At 37.0% G+C, this 21,670-nt stretch overlaps 1 protein-coding gene across 1 annotated transcript in view; it reads right to left on the bottom strand.

Annotated features, from left to right (window-relative positions):
* Positions 1-21,028, bottom strand: part of ETNK1 (ethanolamine kinase 1) — a 36,319-nt gene extending 15,291 nt beyond the window's left edge. The window contains exons 1-5 of the mRNA XM_088141344.1: positions 20,723-21,028; positions 11,206-11,465; positions 8,834-8,974; positions 8,474-8,616; positions 2,347-2,430 (exon numbers count right to left, since the gene is read on the bottom strand). Coding sequence (XP_087997470.1) covers positions 2,347-2,430; positions 8,474-8,616; positions 8,834-8,974; positions 11,206-11,465; positions 20,723-20,893 — 799 coding nt within the window. The 5' untranslated portion in view covers positions 20,894-21,028. The remainder of the gene's footprint in view (positions 1-2,346; positions 2,431-8,473; positions 8,617-8,833; positions 8,975-11,205; positions 11,466-20,722) is intronic.
* Between the last annotated feature and the right edge of the window lie 642 nt (positions 21,029-21,670).

Here is a 21,670-nt window from a genome sequence, read left to right on the forward strand (position 1 = left end):
AAACTAGGTTAGCAGCCTTAGTGGGACCTGTTATCATATTTAGCATTCCATACCAAACACTATCAGTCAGTGTTGACACATTTTGGCCAATATATAACAAGCACTACCCAAATTAAGTTTTACTCCAAGCATGCTTACATATTCTTTGCAAGCTAGGATCTCTAACCTAAAGGTTACCTTAGTAGCCAAAATAAAAATAGAATGTTTGAAGCAGGGTACAGATGTAGTGCAAGGATGGTTTCCAAAAATAGAGAGAAATATAGTGAATGGTGTTGGTATAAACTAGATTTAGGTACATTTTTTTCTCACCTCATTCCTTTATTTTCTTTGGATTGTTATTTATTACTTTCTCCAATTTCTATATTATTGTATGGCAGGTATGTATAAAGTACATATGCCCACAGTATACTCTCAGAATTCAAAATGTGCCAATAGCGCCCAAAAGTTATATACCAACAAGTATAACTATTAGCAATTAGTTAAAAAGGCTGACCAACGATTTTTAAAAATAATCCTTGTCCTGCTTGTACTGCATTTTTCATAAGGATGTAAGGGTCCACCTTCTAATTCCTTATTTAATGAAGTGCCCAGGCAATTCTGATTTATTCTATGTACAGCTGCTATTATCAGACCAGTATGATTTGGTTTCAATGAGCATGGCCAAATTTTGCTATACTGTTTGTAAAACCAGACACACTTTGTTTGCATGATCCAGCTGTAAATTATGTTGTTTTATTCTGTTTCAAATGCTGAAAATTTGTTGAATTCTGGTCAGTGACCATAGTAAAGAATTAAAATGAGCTTCTCCCAAAAGACTTCAGAAAGAAGGATCCTGAAGGTCAATTCAAGGTGCCAATGCAAAATTATCTAAAACACAAGGAGATTCCCCAGATATAGAAAACATTTTCAGGATAGATTCTACATTGGCATAAAAGAGAAAAAGTACCCTGAGATATCCTTGTGAGATTATTGCACAAAAGAACAAGAAATGCCATTTTACAACAGATCGAGACACCCTTAACTATAGATGGGAATCAAATCCAAATATTTCAAGATGTCTCTCCAAGAATGCTAAGAAAAAGAAAAGAATTTGCATTTCTCACAGGAGTACTAAGTAAGACTCAAGCAAATCAGATAGAGATGGAAAATTCCATTTGCTCTGGAAGTCATCTTGGAAATGAAAAAAGGATTAAAATGTACTTTTAAAAATAGTTGTGCAGACCAGGTGCTTTTTTTTGTAGATTACATTCTTTCCTCTAAATAAATGAAGCAGGAAACTACAGCTTCCAATTTTATATAATTTCTCATACATTAGGGCTCAATCTTCATAGCTGAAATTAGTATATTAAACTCTCTAAACAATGCTTTGTTAAAGCATATTCATACAGATTTTTATTTAAATTTAATTAAGAGTTTTAATGTTTCAGCAGGAATACCTGCTACATTATAGGGCGAGTGAGGGTGCACAAGGATGTGAGGGAGGTGCGGCAAAGGCTGGAGAGGGTGCACTGGGGTATAAGTGGCCAGCACAGTGCAAGCACCAAGGGGCTGAGGGAGGGTGTACAGGTGGGAGAGACTTACCCCAGCAACTTGCAACCTTCCCTGCCGGCTTCCCCACTGACTATCTGGGGAAGCCAGCAGGATCGCAGATGGCAATCATATGATCGCAGGGTACTGCAATTGATCCTAAGTGCAAGCCAACTGCCATGTGCCCAGATCACAGTCACATGACTGCAGGGGTGCTTTGACTGCCAGAACTCTGAATACTGGAAGTAACCATCATACGTTCAGCACTGTCATAACTCTGAATGATCACAAACAAACGGTCGTAAGTGGAGGACTACCTGTATGTATTTGTGTTAAGTTTATATCCCTCCTTTTGTTGAGGAGCAAAAGGGGCATACGTATTCCTCCTTCCTTCCATTTTTCCCAATTATGAGTGGGGGGAGGGGCTGGTCCAGTGAGCTTCTGTCGTCAAGGGTGGACTGCAGAAGCTCTGTCTTCCAAGGAATTGGCCTCTATCTTCCAAGGAATTCAAAATTTAAATTAAATTTTTAGTGGGAGACTCCCCGCTGCTACTAGGTCCAGGGACTTTTTAGGCTCACAGGAGAGTGGATTTATTTTAGGATTAACAAGTCATTGGGTCTTCTTTCCAGTAAACCAGCTACGCGTGCAAACACATGTAAACAGCTGGAACAACTCTCAAAGCACCTGCATGTGCCTTGCAAAAGATGGCAGCTGCTTTAAAAAATCTGAGAAGTGGTTCTGTTTGTACTCCTGTGCATTGTGACACACTCATCCAATCCTCTGATGATCAAGCCATTAACAGCCAGGTTACTAATATACCTGCAAATTCATTGAAGTGGTTCCCAATGTCATAAGCGAGGTAATTATATCCAGAGTACTCGTAGTCAATGAACTGAACATCACCTACACGAGACACAAAAATAAAATTTGTAAGAGTAAGAGCAGAGCACTGTGAATCTGCACTGAGCCTTTTAATACCTGCCATGTGTTCCAGTCTGTTGTACTCTGTTGCATGCATTTTAGGAAATTCCAAGATTGCATTTTTGTTTGTTTTAACAAACAGAATAAACTTCTTTATGAAAGATACATGTTCTTAATTGCTTAAGGATAGAACTTCTACTTTTGTACCACAGGGGGGCATCAGTTATCTTAAATTCAAATCGTTAGAATGACTTGATCTCTGAATATAACATTCAAAACATTTTTAAACTATTCCTCATCCAAAGATAGCAGGGCTGAACACAAAATAAGTTAGTATGGTTACAGACAAGGGGTTTTTTAATAGAATACTTATCATTTTGCAAAAGGGAGTATGAGTGCTGTTATTTTGCTTCCTTTATACAAAATTTGTTCCTTTTGCTTACATTACAGCACATCTTCCCCAAGTGTTTACCTAATATCAGAACAACAATATCTGCATGAAGCCATACAACAGTTGTAGCCAAATATGAATTCATAGTGAAAGTCTCTCCTGAACAAGTGTTATGTCTCAGATTCATTAAAATGTGAAGAAATGAAGCAGCACTACATGTTTCCAAGCAATAATGGCCTATCAACCCCTAAACAATTAAGCTGCTTTTATTTACTTTAGGTGTGTCTAATATATCAAGGGAAAAACATATATGGCGATACAATCATAAACAGTAGTTTACATCATGCAGTGCAAGGGTAAGCATTAAATGTTCTCACTGCTAGAATATATTGCCAGCAATTCTTATAAGCCATTCCTTTTTCCAAGGAAACCATGGGAATTATAGTTCCATAAGAGGGCCATTCTAAATATTCTAACTACAATTACACATTTCAGGATTCTTTGTGAAATGTAATTACAGTTTGTTGAGAAAAATTCTTATCAGATACATAATAAATTTGGTCAACTTTAAGATGCCACAAGACTTAGAGTATTATTTTATTCTGGGGTTTTGGGGGAGGGTGGCAGGGCTGGAACAGATTAATATAGTTGAAAGATACACAGAGGCTTCTCACAACAGTATCTTACAAGCCAGAGAGTAAATTTACACCCTACAGGCAAATCAGAAAAATATTTTGGATGGCTCTAAACAGATCCTATTTTCCAAGTCACTCATCTTATAAAGATGATTCAATAAAAAACAAATGCACACTCAGCTTCAGTTTGACTCTTCTTTTGCCATCCGATACAGCTAACCTTTAACAGGATTCTATTTTATCCAAATGTTTGCACTTAAAAAAACAATAAAGATGGCAGGTGAAAGACCTGCATGCACAACACTAGGCAATAGTTATTTAAGATAAAACATTATTTGTATTCAAGATATACTTTGTTAATTCTGTCTGCAATGCTGTTATCCCCATCAGTTAACCCTTGCTTTTGTTCAAATTCTAACTTCCAGTTATAATTAACAATATTACAAAAAAAAAAAAGAAAGAAAGAAAGAAAATGAAGCTAAGATACAGATGAGGCTGTTACCAGGCTCCGTGCTCTCCTAGGGGGAGGTGCATGCGAACAAGTGATGCGATAAACCTCCAGTCAGTGCCTTTAAGTAGCACGGTGCACGCCGCCACTTGGCAGCAACAATGGCATACCTAATCTGTAGCAGATGAAGAAAATTTGGCAAACTCATATTTGACAAGACACAAAACTTTAAAGAGAAAAGTTCTGCATTTCACTGCTCTTCCTTTTACAGACTGATACTACAGTGGAACTCAGCCTTAAATTTAAGTTTTGCAAGAAATTCAATGATTCAAGATGCACAGCTCCATTTCATTTTTGAGTTCAAGGAAATATGGCTGCTGCCAAGCATAATTTTATAATTTAAATGCAATGTTCTTCACTTGTTTTTATTTATGTGAAGAATAATGAATCTTAATTACATGGCAGGATTAGAATAGGACAGTATATGAGAAAGAATAATTCTTTCCTTCAAAGTCATATTTCCCAAATACTCATGAGAATGGAATGTAACATGGTCCAAATAAATTCTTAAAGAGTAATCAGAGCCAGACTCCAAATAATGTTTTTAAAAATCCTGATTAAAATACTATTTATGGCATGTGATACATTCAATGCAGTGTGAATACCCGACATGTAGTGAAAGAAAAGAATTGAGCAAAAGCAGTTTGCCCAGTTGCCTTTGTCCAATTCCCTCTTACACAAACATCTATACAAATAACTTGGATTTGTAGTCAATACAAACAAAACTGTGACAGTACTTCACCAAAAAAATTTAAATAATGGATGTTAAAATTAGTCTTCCAGTCCCATTCTTCAGTTTTGAGGACTTGTTACTAACTGCTAAGTACTAATGCAATTTTGTCTGCTACTTTTTCAGAAATAATTATAGATGTATTATGTAAGATAACGTTATTTAAAAAATAGTATTCTCTTGATGTTAGCCTGAATTAGTAAAGCACCATTAGCCAGGTTTAACAGGCACAGTAAAAATATATTTAGCTTACTACCATCTTTAGAGATCATTTAAAAGTACTAATTTTCAACTAGGTAAGCTAAAATAAGTAATTTAAGAGCCTTATGCATTGATAATCTCTTATATACAAATGTAATGAGGAAGGAGTAATTTTAGGATGTTAATATCAAGTGTATTTGAATATGGTGTATTTGAACACTATGTGCTATTCTCAATGCATTAAACAATGCATTATTTTTACCAATAGCTCTTTTTCTGTTTTATATAGGATTAAAAGCTATAGGACAACTTTTTGACGTTCAAATAAAATAAAGGATATTATCATACAGTCCAAGAATGACATTAAATGCTCTTGAAACATGATTTTATACGCCTAATTCTACAGTTAAATTTCTCTTCACATCTGCCACCTAAAGCCTTGTTTATAGAAGATGGAAATATTAATAGCCTATTAACTGGATTCAACAACTATAACATTTGCAGAAATTATTTACTTATTTATCTGAAAGGAAGAGTTATTTCCTCCCCAAAGAGTTCACCTTCCAAATGGGAAAGTCATCTTCAAATTTGCTGAGAATATAATTGAAGCCAATTAATTTTTTTCTTCTCTAATAATTGGAGCAGGGGGTGTTATTCATGCTTATAATCATTTTGGGTAAATACAGTAATTGGGCTATACTTTTAAAAGTGGGTTTATAAACTATATGGAAGAAGACTATTTAATCATTGAACAGTTGATCACATTTTGAATTGATCTGGTAACATTTTAAGTTCAAGTTCCTTTGAGTACTAAAAGCTCATAACAAGACCAAATTAGAAATTAAATGTTCCCTGCAGTTGCTTTAATGAATGAGTCACAATAAGTACGCTCTGATTTTCTTCTTTGTAGCTGCATCACAGGAGAAAGGAAGAAGCAACCAAATTAAGGCTTGCTTAGCATTACACCTGAACTGTTTGCTTCTGTCTTAATATGAATTGGGACAACTTGTAATTAGTTTAAAACATGGCTCCTGATCCAGACTCATTTGCACAAACCATAGATTAAACCAGTTTGTCCAGATTCATACTTAGCTGGAGGCATTCTTACATTTCTTTAAAAAATTATCTAAACAGTTTTCTCTAGAAACGATTTGTTACTAACAAATTAAATCAATAATAGTAATAAGGAGAGACCACTGTGCATCTTAGAACTTCTTTTTTTCAAGTAGCTTGCAAAACATTTCAGCACACCAGTGATGTATTAACAGCATTGTTTAAGAATTTACCTTCTACTGCACAAAAAAGTTTAAGTTAAAATTAAAGCTGAGTTTCCACTGCAAAAATAAATGGTTCCTCTATCATACTGTTATGTACCAGTTTCATAAACACTGTTGCCAAGTACAAGACAATACACAGTTTGAATTTTTTTTCACAGTTTACTTATTCCAAGGTTAAAGCAATACTCCATACTTCAGCATTGCAGAAGTCTTAAGCACCATTAGGCTTGCTCACAAGACCTCATAAAATCAGAAACAACAAATAATAGTTATGCCTATTATTTGTTAACTTCAACTACCATAAGATGATCAACTTGCACTCTGCCCTAACTGTGTATGTGTTGTGCTGCAACATTTAAACACTTCAGCTTTAATGGTACACTCTAGCTACTACATACACTTAGTACTTCCCCCACCTTAAAAAGTTGCAAGCAATTTTACATATTGAGAATTCTCCCTCTCCCCCTCCCTGTTCCCAAATACTAAACACTCACACACTGGTTTTTGTAGAAATGCTCTTAAATGATGTACTGCTCTCACTGATTTATTCTCCACTCTGTTCACAAAAGAAAATGACAGCAGATTTGTTTCAAATGTGGGCATGTGAAGCCTAGAAACTCTGATAGCGTTCTGAACTTTTTGTCAAGATACTTGTTAAAAAAGTTCCATCAGCTCTATAGAAGGATCACTTTCCTCAGATTTGATGAAATAACTCTGATTTGTATGAATTAAGTTTACATCTCTTACACAAACATATATTAGGACTCAAAGTCAAATCTAAGGAGAGTGATCTAGACAGATGGCTGATAAGTCATCTTAACTTATCAACAGGTAAGGGTCTTTGCTGCAACAGAAGAGCTATGAGGTATTAATTTCTGGCTATAATTAAAATCTCACAGATGGGTGAAAGAAAAAAGTGATAATTTCACTGGTATCCTTTTAACCTAGTTTGAATTGAAAAACAGCTAACATAACTGTCATTGTATGGCATGTTTAAAAGTAATAATTTCTACATAGGAGAAAGTATATTACGTTAATTACTTAAGAAAAGTCATATGATTCTCCAGGAATTACATATACTAGTTCAAGTTTTTAAGGAGCTGCTTGCTTCAATACCAGTAAAGAATTGAGGGAAGAGAAAATATTAAAAAGTTCCATGCACCTTCCTTATAGCAATTTATGGGGGACATTCTATTTATTTTTACCTCCTGATAAAGCAAGCATCAACTTCAAGGCACAATAATCTATGATTTATTCCATCCCATCCAATTCCTAAGTGCTACTTTTTCATCAATGTGAATTTTGCTTTATTCAATTCAGACACAGGTCTCATTCAGAGTTAATGCTGGTTAATTGGAAGCTGTATTTTGAACTTGAAAAGGGAAATAAAATTTCCTTTTTCTCCAAAATATTTTCCTCTCTGATCCCAGTATGAACTGTATTTGCACTGATTTTAGTGCAAAGGTCTCTCAAATATACTTGAGAACTCCAAACCATGCTTTCAGTCTTAAGTTTATAATAAGACCATAATCTGAATTGGTGTATATGCAACTCAAAAATACAATGAACATGAAGGACAGAGGGAAACAGGCATGCATTGCTGGCTTGTCCACATTATTATTTAATAACCAAATTATGTCACTGAAAACAGTAAATGTTGGAATGTTTTAATATCGTTGGACCATGTTATAAATTATATGTGATTAATTCTGACAACATGATTATTCTTTTCAGAAGTTCAAATGCCCCTGAAACTGATAGCAAAATTAATTCAAAAAGCCAATTTTCAAAATATTTCCAACAGAAAATATATTTACAAACAAATGGTCAACTTTAAAGATACCTATGTACCTCATCAGCAGGTATAAACAGAGCCTTGGAAAGTATCTTTTCAGATACTTCACCATGCAGAACTCCTCGGTGGCATCAATATATCTGATAATTCAGAATACAGAGATAATATACAGTAACCTAGAGACATTTGCTCCCTAGGCTGTCAGAAATAATAAGTCTGGATCAAGGATAGTTAACACAACAATTTATTCTTAAATTGCTTCTGTCTACGCAGTACATAGAATAAAAATGGCTATTATGGAAAATATTCTTTATTATAAACCTTTATATATTAAAATATCAGTTATGACTATTAAAGCAATTTATAAGCAACATTTAGAAATAATTTAAAATAGATTTGAAATTAACCACCCTCCACAAGCTGTTGCTCTATATTAGGCAGTATAAAACAATTTTTAAAGGTTACTTACAGCTTTGTTCCATACCTACCTTGTTTTCCATTGTAGATAATGTTTTTACACAACAGATCATTGTGACAAAGTACCACTGGTGAACCTAGATTAGACAGTCTCTCCTTCATCCATGCCATTTCATCCTGTAGAATTTGACGACTTGGGACATCTTTTAGAAACCTTTTTGAATTTGGGAGCAGAAAAAGCAGTTTCAATTATACTTTTTAGAACTCTATGAACATTCTCTTATTTCAGTAGTACATGTTAAAACTTTCTGAGCTCCACATATTCTAAAACTTTACTTTCACTTTATATTTTTAGACTGGAGATGGATACTGAGATATGTTCATGTATGAGCTCTGGAAGAACTGTCATGGATATAGTTTAAAGCACTTACCTTTTATGCAACTCCTCATCTGTAAATTCTGTTGGTACAAGTGAGAAGTACTTTCCCATCTTTATCCATAAGTTGGACTTGGGTATCCATCCATTGTGAGCATGAATAGCATGTATTTTAGCAAGTTGCCTTGCTATGAGTCTGAAATAAAATGAAACTTATTAAAAAAAAATCATTGTAATTACAAATACATTGTCTTTTATCAGTCTCAGCTCAGAACACTGAGAAATCAGTTCGCTGTATATTATTTAGACAGCAGGGGCACACAAGGAAATTAGCAAATTATTCTATTTTAAAAGAGAAACTCCACAGTAATGTTATTTTTTTAAAACCTCAGACATATGATAGGTTACTGTATGAAACAGGATGTTAAAGTAGAAAGGACTTTGGTTCAAAAAGATTAACTTCATGGGAAAAAGCTGAGTATCTTGTTGGCTGGAGCATCACCTGTTCCCTTGTGATATCTTCCATAGTGTTCTGGAGGGTTAGATTATGGGTGAAATCCAAAATTGTTCTTCTACTAACAGCATTACTTCTACCAAAAAAAAGCAGATGATTTTCCCACCACCTGGCAACAAAAGAGCAATGAGGATCCACTGTATGATACCCCAATAGTTCTATAAACCACAAAACCAAACTGACACTTTTCAATAAAGCATATAAGAAATTTATTTATCTAAAGTCAGCTGATTCAATCACTTTAGAAGAAACCGTATATAGTATACATTATGTTAACCAAGTATATTTTAAGAGAGGTACCTCTTCACATGTTCTGGAATAATTTCAGGCAAGCTGGAACAAGTGAGTAAGGAAAAATATACTAACAGGCTTTAGGCAATATGGAGTGCCAGTAGCGTTCAAGTCAGAAAAACAAAAAATCACTGGAAAAAATATGTTAGAAGATAAATAAAGAAAGCTAAATGAGAAAAGTCCCTGGCAAATTTCCCAAATCAAATCAAATCAAACCTTTATTATGGCCTTTAGCCAGAGACCACAACAATAAAATACATGAACTTGTAATTATTATTAATAAAACTTAAAAAAAGATGTAAAATGCAATAAAATTAGATAAAATACATTATTATAGTAACTGTAATACAGATAGCAGGGGCAATCATGAGAATTTGCGCTAAACTTCAACCGTAGGTAGGACGGATACAACAAAAGCACAAAATCAGGCAACCTGGAAAGATATGTCAGGGTCCTTGTCAGATAGAAGCCGTGACAGATAGACATTGCACTTTCTACCAGGCTAGTTCTTTAAAATGGGATAAATATGTATTTTCCTTGATTCCCTAGAGACAGAGCAACAAAGGAGCATATGGCTTAGGGGTTCCACAGAGCCACCTCCACATGGACATAAGCACTGTGAAACGGGATGTTTTCATGTCACCCCCACAGAACTGCAGAGGATAGAGCATCCAACTGGGCCAAGGTGAAAGCCCAGCGAAATTTCAGAATTAGAACTGAAGAGAGGTAAGATGATGGACCATGCCCATTTGAGAAGAATCCATAAACTGTAGGGTTGGATACTAGGCTTAACCTGGTTTGAAAATCAATATCCCAAATACGCTGCTTAAGATGACTCCTGGCATTTCAAGCCCTAATGGACAGAGACTTTCCAAAGAAAGTCCTAAGGACTGGAGTTTTCTATTAGCTTTAGTTGATTTAAAATGGTCTCTGAGAACCAGTGGAGCCAGACCCACAGGAAAAAAAAAATCAATTTCAACCAGAAATTAAGGAGATAGAACCCAGCTTTGGTACCCATAGGAACCAAACCTGTCTCTAACCATAAAATGGCATTCTTGATGCAACTTGGAACTGCGAGTATTGCTCTTATAAATTTGGACTGGACAGCTTCCAGAATACTGAACTTTGTAAAAATGCAAATCAGAACACCATAAAGAAGCTGAGAGATGACCTTAGCAAGAAAAACCTTGCAAGCTGCAGGAATAAAATGTGCCCCCTTTGGATAGAAGATGACAATGACTATACCAGATGCAGTGGGAAATATTTCAAGATGTGATCTGAATAAAAAAACAAAAATATTTGACAGCAAAATTACACAATACCTAAGAGAAAGAAGCTACACTATCACTCAATCACAAAACAATGCTGCACAGCAAAAGTGACACTGGAATAATTGAGTAAAATGTTTTATTTAAACATCTACACCATTAACTAACTATAGAGTTTTAAGCTATTAAATAACTGTATTTTAGAACAATAGTTCCCTTTTAGGAATCAAATTGTTTTCCCTGGAAAATGGGATTTATTTAACCAAAAAACACTACAAACAATGTAGCATGGTATTGCAGCTAGCAGCTTGTTCGAATAAATTCACTGTGAAAGAAAAGTTCCAAAACGCTTACCGGAATATCTCTGGGTTGCAAACATGTTCTGGATCCAGAGCTTCTCCTTGCATGAACTCATAGCACAGGCCATTACTGAAAGTGCAGTAAAGCTGTGGTGCACAGCCATGGGCCTGCAGCACACGGAAGCTCTTCACTTCTTCTTCTCGATCAACTAAGAGTTCTGTCTTATTCCCATAAATTCTCACAAGGACAACATCATCCATTTTTTCATCCACGTAACAGCCAATAAGTTTATTTGTGATTCCATCTGTAAACATCTGTAAAGAAAAAGCAATGCACTTTTATTTTAGTGAAATATCTGTATATGTTAACTACTATGCTATATTTTGGCTGTGGTCTTGAAAGCAGTTTGCCTGGCAGAACCTGACTGACCTTTTCGGAGTTCAGAAGCTAAATTGGATTGGGCCTGGCTAATCTAATACTTGGATGGGAGACCTTTGGGGAATACCAGGGTTGAATGTTAAATGGGAAGTAAAAACAAAATATCCTGGAAGAAGGTAATGGGAAACCATTTCCACAAAGAAAACTACAAGAATATGTCTGCATAATCACTAGTATCATGCTTAACTTGTCTAAGACTTAACTTTTCTCAACCAATAACAGAACCCAACTTTGTGGGACACAGAACAGCTGAGTAAAATTACTTCTCCCTAATTTAGAGGTGTCTCTGCTGCACTGAAACATCTTTGTGGATGGATGACCACCTTCAAGTCCAATTTATCATAAAATATCAAGGAAAAGTTCACTAAATATCAAAGTGGTCAGAATAACTTTATTAAGAGCAAAAATAAGCACCAGTAAATAGACATGGAAAGAACCACAAAAAGAAAAGGATGCACATGGGTATCTAACAACAAAGTTACTAGGCAAGGAAGAGAATGTAGTGAAATGTGATAGTTGCATCAACTATAAATCCTCAGCCAGTTTAAGTTTTAATTTACTGTTTTTCACCAAGCCCTTTAACAAATCTAGTTACCTATTCAGGAAATCTCTAGCCTTATCTAGATTAGATGAAAAGAAATAGCATGAGAAACCATCAGGAAGCTGATGATGCTACATTCCAAAACTCAGGATGATCTTCTCCAATAGTTTCATGTATACGAGAAGCAGCACAGAAACAAAATGGAACGTAGCAGTCATCTACAACAAAATGTCAATAGAGTTTTGGAATTGATATATTAACCACAAACAAAAGGAACACAGCAGGATGTTTCAAGCACCCAAGGAACTGGTTGATGTAGAAGTATACCACTGTTATTAGAAACAATATTCCAGATAAAGCAATATTGCATTCCATCTTTCTCCTGTATCCAACAATGTAACAAGGTTAATGTACCAAAGCTCCCTTTAAACCAACCAACTTGGTTTACATCATAATTACCTCTAATGGTAGCAAATTCCATAGTTTAAATGTGAGTTGGGTAAAAGCTTTGGCCTTGATCTCCCATCATAGAGTTTCATAGGATGATTCAGGTTCAAAATTTTCTCTCTCAATAATACACTTTATCTAGTCTTGAAATATCACATGTAACTTTATATACATATGCTACATATGTCTATCATGCTCCTTTGTCAAGCTTTTTCTAAATTAAAAAGCCACCAACATAATATTTAAAGGAGAGTTGCTCTATTTGTCTTTGTTATCATTTTTAACACTTTCTGGAATGCTACAATATCCTTTGTGATAAGTAGTATCTTGTATCATATTTAAATTGTAGACTATAGATTTGTCTAAAAGCATTATAATATTGACACAGTTTTTTATTCCTTTCCTAATCATATCCAGCCCAATTATGTGGCAGCACCCAGACAACTGTGGAAAGATAACCAAGTTTGGACTTAGTTAGAACCTCAGAAATAAAACTACCAGGAAACACCTGGTAGCTGTACACTAGACTAGAATACAATAAGGCAACAATAAAAAATTTCCACATTAAAAAGTAAATTTTCCTTCAAGTTGAATTCAGCACCTGATGATAATATGAATATATCCAAGCAGTTGCCTTGGCAATAGCACAAATGTGGCTTGCTACTGCCTTTTTCTGGGATTTTTTTTTCTTTAATTTACTAGTCTAGCCTCCAGCTCAAAATTCCCTGATGTCTCCCAGGGAAGCATGAACTGGACCTGACCATACTTAGCTTGAAGCCAAGGAAAGGTTGGCCAAATGCTGTGGAAATATACTTCGGGACTGTTGCAAAGAAAACTACATGGCCATCTCCTAGAAGCATCCTGGAACCAAGCTTCACCTGAGGACTGTACTTTTATCATCCACAACATGAAATCCTTTTTCCTGATCAAATCAATTCTGTCCTCTCAGCCACGGAACTTCATTAGGCAGGACCTAGGAGGAAAGCCTTTTGTATCATAGCCCCCATCCTGCAGAAAATCATTCCCCCAGAGATGAGGCAGGCCCCAACTCTGAAGGCCCTTAAAACATGTTTCTGTCATTGGGACTGGGGATCCCACAATAAGAGTGGAGCCTGCTAGATGGATATATGATAGTTAATTGAATACGTTTTTGTATACTTTTCCACCATTTTAAAAATCTTTTTAATTTAAATTGGCTGCTTTTACTGGTTTTATGTATTAGATTGTTTTATTATGCCATCCAAAGTCACTATGTGAGATGAGCACCTATACAAATGTGATAAATAATAAAGATAGACAATTTTTAGAAAATATAATTAAAAGCAAGCTTCATTGTGGCAAAATATGCCTTTTTGGGGAAAGGGTGCAGCTGGAAACAATAATGGGTTGCTGTACAACCCATCTCACAAAACATCAATCCTGATGTACCCCTATCTGCTATAGATAACAAGTATCTCCACAGGAACTTAGTCAACATCATTTCTCTGTCTTTCTCTCACACAAATATAATTCATCCTTTTCTCCCTTACTGAAGATAACATAATCCCAGTATTTGTCCTTATGTTATTCTTTTGTTGAGCAAAGGGATTCCTAATTAAATTACAGCACCCCCATCTATAAGCATAATCCTTCAGAACAGTTCCCTTATTGCTTTCACAAGCTGTACCTCCAGGTATGAAGTTGGTCTCTCCACTGATCAAAGATTTACCATGTCTGGAGTGAAGCTTAATTTGTTCACTTATATTTAATAATACTACTAGCCTTGACTTAGGCAAGTCTATCTGAATAAACCTACAAGGTTTACTAGGTTTAAGTCTAGTACTCTATTCACTTATTACAAAACATTTTTGTAATATTGTAACACATTTCCAGAATGTATTTCAATGTTTTCTTTCCTGAAGTTACATATTTTAGACAGCAGAGGCTGCTGTGGTACTTTGCTAAATATCCCAATACTATGATTTCAGCAAATCCAAGCTCTAGTTGCCAGGAGAGAAGATTAATAAAGGAAGAGGAAATAATGGGTTGCTGTACAACCCATCTCACAAAACATCAATCCTGATGTACCCCTATCTGCTACAGATAACAAGTATCTCCACAGGAACTTAGTCAACATCATTTCTCTGTCTCTCTCTCACACACAAATATAATTCATCCTTTTCTCCCTTACTGAAGATAACATAATCCCAGTATTTGTCCTTATGTTATTCTTTTGTAGAAATGTCATAGGTAGGAATGAGCTACCTTCAACTACTATAGTAACCATGTTTGGTAATTACTAGTGCATCCCAGTAAGCTACGTAAGAAAACTCATCCTCTCCTTCCCCCAAGTTCAAGTTCTTCATTAAATTTCTATTCAACAGTTTTGGCATTAGCCCAAGTCACTCAAGTAACACAATCTTTCTTTGTGGCTCATAATATCCTAGAGTTCTAACCAAATTTTAATTTTGCTATTGCACTGCCAGGGTGGCAATGATGTTGGGAACTACACATGCAGAAATGATTATATAGAAATAATTATTTCTGCATGCCAGAAAAAAACCCCACCCCTTCCTGAAACAATTATGGCTTTTATCTATCAAATCTTGCATAAATATAGGTTAAGAAATTAAATCTGCAATTCTATGTTTCACTTGGATGCTTATGTTCCATATTTCTTATAGTATATCTATATCTATGTCAATTAAGAGATTGAACAAAGCTTATAAGTGAAATATACCTTCTGTCTCCAGAAATAAACTTTTACCAAAAGAATGCAAATTAAATATGCTTGCATCAAATGAATGAGAAACTACTAAAATTAACTAATTACATATATAGATGCATTTATATTATTAATATTTGTAGCATTTACTGCCCATCCAGCAAAAACAGGAAAGTCATGTTACAAGTGACCCTTCTTATAATATCGGTGAGAGAATACCTGGAGACAAGCCTTCTGCCACAGATCTTTTTCTTTGGATCAGTTTATCTCCAGAAACAAAGACGGCCCTATTTCTCCTGATGTACTAGAACAGTCAAGACCTGGCTCTTCTACAGGGCTCATACAAGCTGTTCCTAAGGCTGGTGAGAGGGTGCTGAGTGAACCAGTTCTATTACACTGAGTTATTGCTTTTAAGTCTAATTACTGTAACTGGAGAATTATTAGCTGCTTAGCACCTTTGGACTGAAATGGTAGAAAAGCTTGAATAAATAATTTTTCTCAGTGTGCATGCTGATGTGCATGTGTGTGCGTGTGGATGAACTCCTTATGGGTCAGACACAAAAACTGCAGTGACATCATCAGAAGATCAGGGCCAACTCTTTTGGAATGCAACTTTAAAAGTAAGAATGGTAGTGATTAATCTCTTAGTGCTTCCATTCCCATCTTCATGTTGCAGTTTCTGACCTAAAATCATGCTGCTGAAATTTAGCTATAATGGTGGTGTGATTTGGGACTACTTTGAGAACTTAAAAAAAATGAAAAAAGCAGCCTTTAAAGAAAGTAAAACTACTCTGTCATCTGTATTCATTCATCCTTAACCAGAGAGTTTACTACTGAATTTGAAGGTCATTCACTCAAGCCATTCACTTCCCCTTAAGGTTTCTTAATAATATCTCTTCCATACCATCAAAAATCTTAAAAGCTCTTATCCATTCTTATGATAGTCAATTTTTTCTAGTTATATATGCTATTGTTAGTCCTTGATACAAAGCTACATTCATTGATGGAACTCCTTTGTATATCAAATCTAAAAGCATGTTTCACATTTGTCTCATGTGAATGATTATGTAATTGATTCATGCCTAATACAACAGAAGATTCTAGACTGCACAGCAGCTATGACATAATGATGTAAAATACATGTCAGTATAGTCAGCAATATGTATGCTATTAATAGCATAACATATTTTCCATCATTTTTCTTGCCCTAACCTAAGCAGACACCCACTCTATTTGCAATGAGTAACTGGTATGTCAAATATTGTCAGGCTTTATTCACAAGCAACAAGGCATTTTTTTAACTAATCCACTTAAATGCTTTGTGAAGGTTTGGCTTTACAGCTTAAAATACTTTGAATAAAATACTGATATTCATTATTAAAAGTTTTTTTTTTCTTCCTAGTGTTTTTCCCAGAGGTACAGGGTGTGCTTTTTTTCAGATCAACCAAATGTTGATCCATTGGTTGTGACAGAAGTGACCAACCGGCTTGTCACCGAAACCAGACGTCGTGGGCTGAGAGAGACTGGCCCAAAGACACCCAGCCAGCTTTCATGACTAAGGCATGACTAGAACTCAGTTTCCTGGTTTCTAGCCTGAAGCCTTAACCACTAGACCGTGGTTCTAGAATCAAACTGGCTCTATGCAAATACAATGTAGAAATGTATCTCACAGTTTTTGAAACACTTCATTGTGGTATCTATATATGTTGAAATGACAAGAAACAACAATGTCTGATAAGGGCCAATAGACATTTAGGAAACTCTAAAGTTATGCAATTAATATAAATACATTTGTAATTAAAGAGATATTTTTAAAACTATAAACAAACACACCAATTTCTATTAAAATGCATAGTGTGAATATTTGACGTAAAGGAGAAAAAAGGTTGTGAACATCCTTAAGCAGTGACTCAATGATCCATGTTTGAGTTGTAGCAAAACCTAGAGGGATACAGGTTTCCACCACTGCTTTAATACATTATTTCTCCTATTTTACTTCTTGTTTTTTATTTGGAATTCAATTCTGTGATGACTCTTTCAATTATTCCTTTTGGCAGAACACAGCTACAATTATAACATGCAACCTATTAATAAAAATTTAAAAAACAACATGCAACCTATTATACTTTTCTATAATAATAATTATTAATATTTAAATGTATATGTTGCCTGACTCCCACCAACAGCATGGTCAAACATCTAGCTGAAACGAGTGAAAGAATAGGTTGTACCCAAGTTCACAGCAACAATACTCAGCTTCCTTAACTGACATAATTTAGTAAATTATCCACTTCCAAAGCAACAGCATTCATTATCACCTAGCCCATGTAAAAGAAAATGATAATCTCTACTTGGTGTCTTCTTCTAAACATGGTCAGTGAGGCATAGGAACAATTCCCACTGAAACAGCAACATAAACAAATGCAATTAATTAGTGTTGGAACAGATAATTTCTGCTTATAAAAGGAAGTTAAATGTATATTTCAAACATACCCAAACTTATACATTATCAATTTTTTTACAAGTAATAGCCATTGTTTAAGATTATAATGTTCTAACACTTAGCACCAACAGAAGAAGAAATGTGTTTTGGGTCTAAGTGTATTAATTAATCCTTTATAAAGTTTTACTTTCCTTTTGATCTGAGAGCACACTAAAGTGTTTCTAGCACTTAACAAGTATATGCAATCAATGCTTCCTATAATGCAGGATAAATACTTTACTTCACTCTATTTCAAATTTAGACAGTACTTCAGTACTATGCCATTAATGACTGAGCTGGAGCCTGATAGCCCCAACTTTTTCCTTCCTGATTACCTCTTCTATTTCAAGCTTTCTGCTTACCATAAATTGTTGCAAAACCTGAACAGAAATTACAAACTTCCAAACCATGGGAATTACAGCTAAATATGCTGATCCAGATATTATGGCACTAAGAAAAAACACAGATCTGTAAATATGAACACTATGATAGAACCCAGCCTAAAGAATGTTCCATTATGATGGAAGCTGTAACTCAGGGCAGAATACTGCAGAATGTCACTGCAGATGATCACAATATGATCTAAACTAGTCCTCTGAGCACACTGAATACGAATCTGATGTCAAATTATGATTCCTCAAAATGTGATTAAATCAGTACATGGTACCCAAATAATGCAAAGTTAATTCAATATTAAAATTGTGAGATGGGTGGCCATATAAATTTGATAAAATAAATAATGTTAAAGTTTTTAATATTAATATGTATTTGTATATATTTTTAGCTCTGTTGTATGCTGCTCAGTGTCACTTGTCTGAGATGCGCGGCCATATAAATATGACAAAATAACGTCTTTCATTAAATTGGTTAAGTATGGATCATAGCTGATATAAGGCATCTAAGCAACTTTTACATCTAACTTATTGTTACTTTAACCACCTAAAGTCTATTACATTACAAAATACTTTATATTTTCAAAAAGATTCTGCAAGTTTTGATATCAAAAATTTCATAAAAGAAAGTTACTTTGAAACAATGTGATTAAAAGATAATTAAATCATTAAAAAGTTACCCTAAAGCTCCTCATGATACCTTTTTAAAAATCCATATTCTGCAAACATAGCTAGTTTTATGTTGTCTATGAACTACATTTAGAATTATTCCTTTCACACAGACCCTGAAAATATTTTTATTGTAAACTCCTTTTAATAAGGTATTGTTTTAGAATTTTATTATGTACTATTTTTAACTTTCAAAATATAATCACTACCTAAAATGAATTATATCCCATTTAAACTGTTATTTATTACTTTACTAATTTATTATTACTTTAACGCCAACATGAAATTTCACTGAGAACAATCCACATTTTGAGAAGTATTTTATACACATGCTACAAAAAGATTGGATAAATGAGATTCCTTGAAAAGAAACCAGAAGAATGAAATATGATGCTACATTTACAGTTGTTTTCAGGATATGAAAGGCTAGGAATTCAGCCTTAGTCCATATAGGGCACATCTGCAAGAGACATTGAAGAAGAAATTTTAGTGGGGCAAAGGTGATGGTCTAAGCTTGCCCAGATCTTGGGTGGAGACAGTTATCTCTGGAAAGGTCAGCATTTTACTTTGAGGTAAAATAATTAACAATTCCCGTAAGCTTTCTGAAATACATTCAATTTCTATACCATTATAACCCTAATATACAGTATTCTGAGCTTGGTTGTTTGCTTGCAGACATTTCATTACCTGACTAGGTAACGTCTGTAGGTAACATCATCAGACTGCCAAGCTCAGAGACCACCAAGGACTCCACAGTTCAACCCTGAGCTACATATATTCTCTTCTATTGCAGAGATTCATTTGCACAGAAAAAAATATTTAAAGGAAATCTTCCATTACCGAGATGTCCATGTGTATGACAATGGCAGAACAATAGCTCTGACACTTAAAGATTAACAGCATTAATCTTAAAGCATCTTAAAGATTAACAGAGCTATGACGCAAGCTTAGGTAGAGGCTCAGCTTCGTTAACTGTAGAAAACGTTCAAAAGAGAACGCCTAAATCAACACCAAATACTTCAATGCCTCATGAAACAGAAGGCTAACCATGACTATGGGTGCAAAAATAAAGAATTATGCCTTTAACCCGCCACAACATTTTATCATTCTCAGTCATTTTCCCTGAAAAGGAAGGCTGCTGTAAGGACACTCCCAGAAGCCTGGATGGCCAAGCTGCCTTCTCACCACCACATAGCAGGATGCTCGGGGAAAAGGAGGACCCAAATTCACCGCCCAAACTTACGGGGGATGTGTATTTTTTTCCCGGCCACTACCCGCCGGACATAATTCTTTCGAGATGGGTGGCGGAGCCGTGCCCAACTTCCAACCATCCTAGGTTGGGCGTGCGGAAGAGGAAGAGCGAAAGCCTTTTTTTGCGGGAAAGCAGAGGAGGAAAGGAAAGAAAGAGAAGCAGCAGGCGAACCGCTCCGTTCCCCACCCACCTCCAGACACGCTCCCTCGACACGCGTCGCAGGCGAGCGAGGGCGACGCGGCAGTGCCTCCTTCTCCCCGCGGAGGAGAGGAGAGGAGAGGATGCGCGCCCGAGTGCGGGGAAGAGCGACAGGGGCTTCCCGGGGAAGGGGCGCCCCTCCCTTCCATCTTTCCTGGGCATCCCTCCCTCCCCGCCGCCTTCCAGGGGCGCCAGACTCCAACTCCCATCGCACCCCACTGGGGCGGGAGACAGGCATGGCCGTCTGCGGGGGGCGCCCGGTTGGGAGCGGCGGGGCCTGCCCGGCCGCTCAGCCCGAGCGCGGAGAAAGGCGACAGCGGCGGCGAAGGGAGGCGGCGGGGGGACTCGGCTTGGTGCGGCCCGGCCCCGCGCTCCCCTTCCCAGCCCCTCGCAGGCCGCCGCCGCCGCGCCCCCTCCACAGCTGGCGGGCCGCCGCCCTGCGCTTTACCTTCAGCGTCACCTCCTCGGGCTTCCAGTCGGGCCTAAGCCGGCGGAGCAGCTCCAGCGCTCCGCGGCGGTAGCCCGGCTTGCCGCCGCCCGAAGGGTCCCTCTCGCTGACGAAGATGTCCAGCTTCGGCACCTCAGGCGAGCCGGACGGGACGTGGATGTAGTTGGCCATGGAGGCGGCGAGGAGAAAGAGGAGCGAGCGAGGCGCCTGAGGCGAAAACGGAGCAGCGGCAGCAACGGCGGCGTCACGCGAACGGCGCAGCCGGCAAATGAAAGGCGCGAGACCGGCGGGGGAAAGAGAGGAGGGGCGCGCTTTTCTCTCGCGCCCGGCCCCCTCGCGCGACGAGGACAGGCTCCGCCCCTTCATTGAGAATACCGCTCAGACGCCACCACGCTCCGGCGCAGAGCAGCTTGGGAAAACAAGCGGCGGCGCCCCGCCCAGGGCCCGCGGACAGCGCGTTGTCTGCCTTCTCTGTGGTAAAGGGCCTGTTCCTAGCTCGGGGGATGGAGGGTGGTGCCCGGATTACTGGTTTCCGTGCCAAAGTGGGGATTCTTTGTCGCTGTTCTGGAGATGGAAACGCGGGGCAAAACGTGCAATTCCGCTTTCGGATCGTCTCGTTAAGGCAGTTTCCCAACCTTGGGAACTTTAAGATGTGTGGACTTCAACTCCCAGAATTCCCCAGCCAGCCGAATTCTGGGAGTTGAAGTCCACACATCTTAAAGTTGCCTACGTTGAGAACCACTGCATTAAGGAAAGCCTTCTTCTGCGTTTTAGATTTACACACACAGGCACCGCCCAGAGGTTTGGTGTGGTTGCTGTTTTCATTAACTGAAAATATTTTTGGCTTCCCTGCCTTTTCAGTAACGAAATCGACTTGATTTGGATCGGATGGGATTGAACAATAACATGAGATGCCCTGCCACCGAGAAGAGGGTTGGATCGGTTGAT

Source organism: Python bivittatus, unplaced genomic scaffold, assembly GCF_059951505.1.
Source record: "Python bivittatus isolate LINGU-HERP-01145 unplaced genomic scaffold, Pbiv_v1 ctg000330_np1212, whole genome shotgun sequence".
Taxonomy (NCBI): Eukaryota; Metazoa; Chordata; class Lepidosauria; order Squamata; family Pythonidae; genus Python; species Python bivittatus.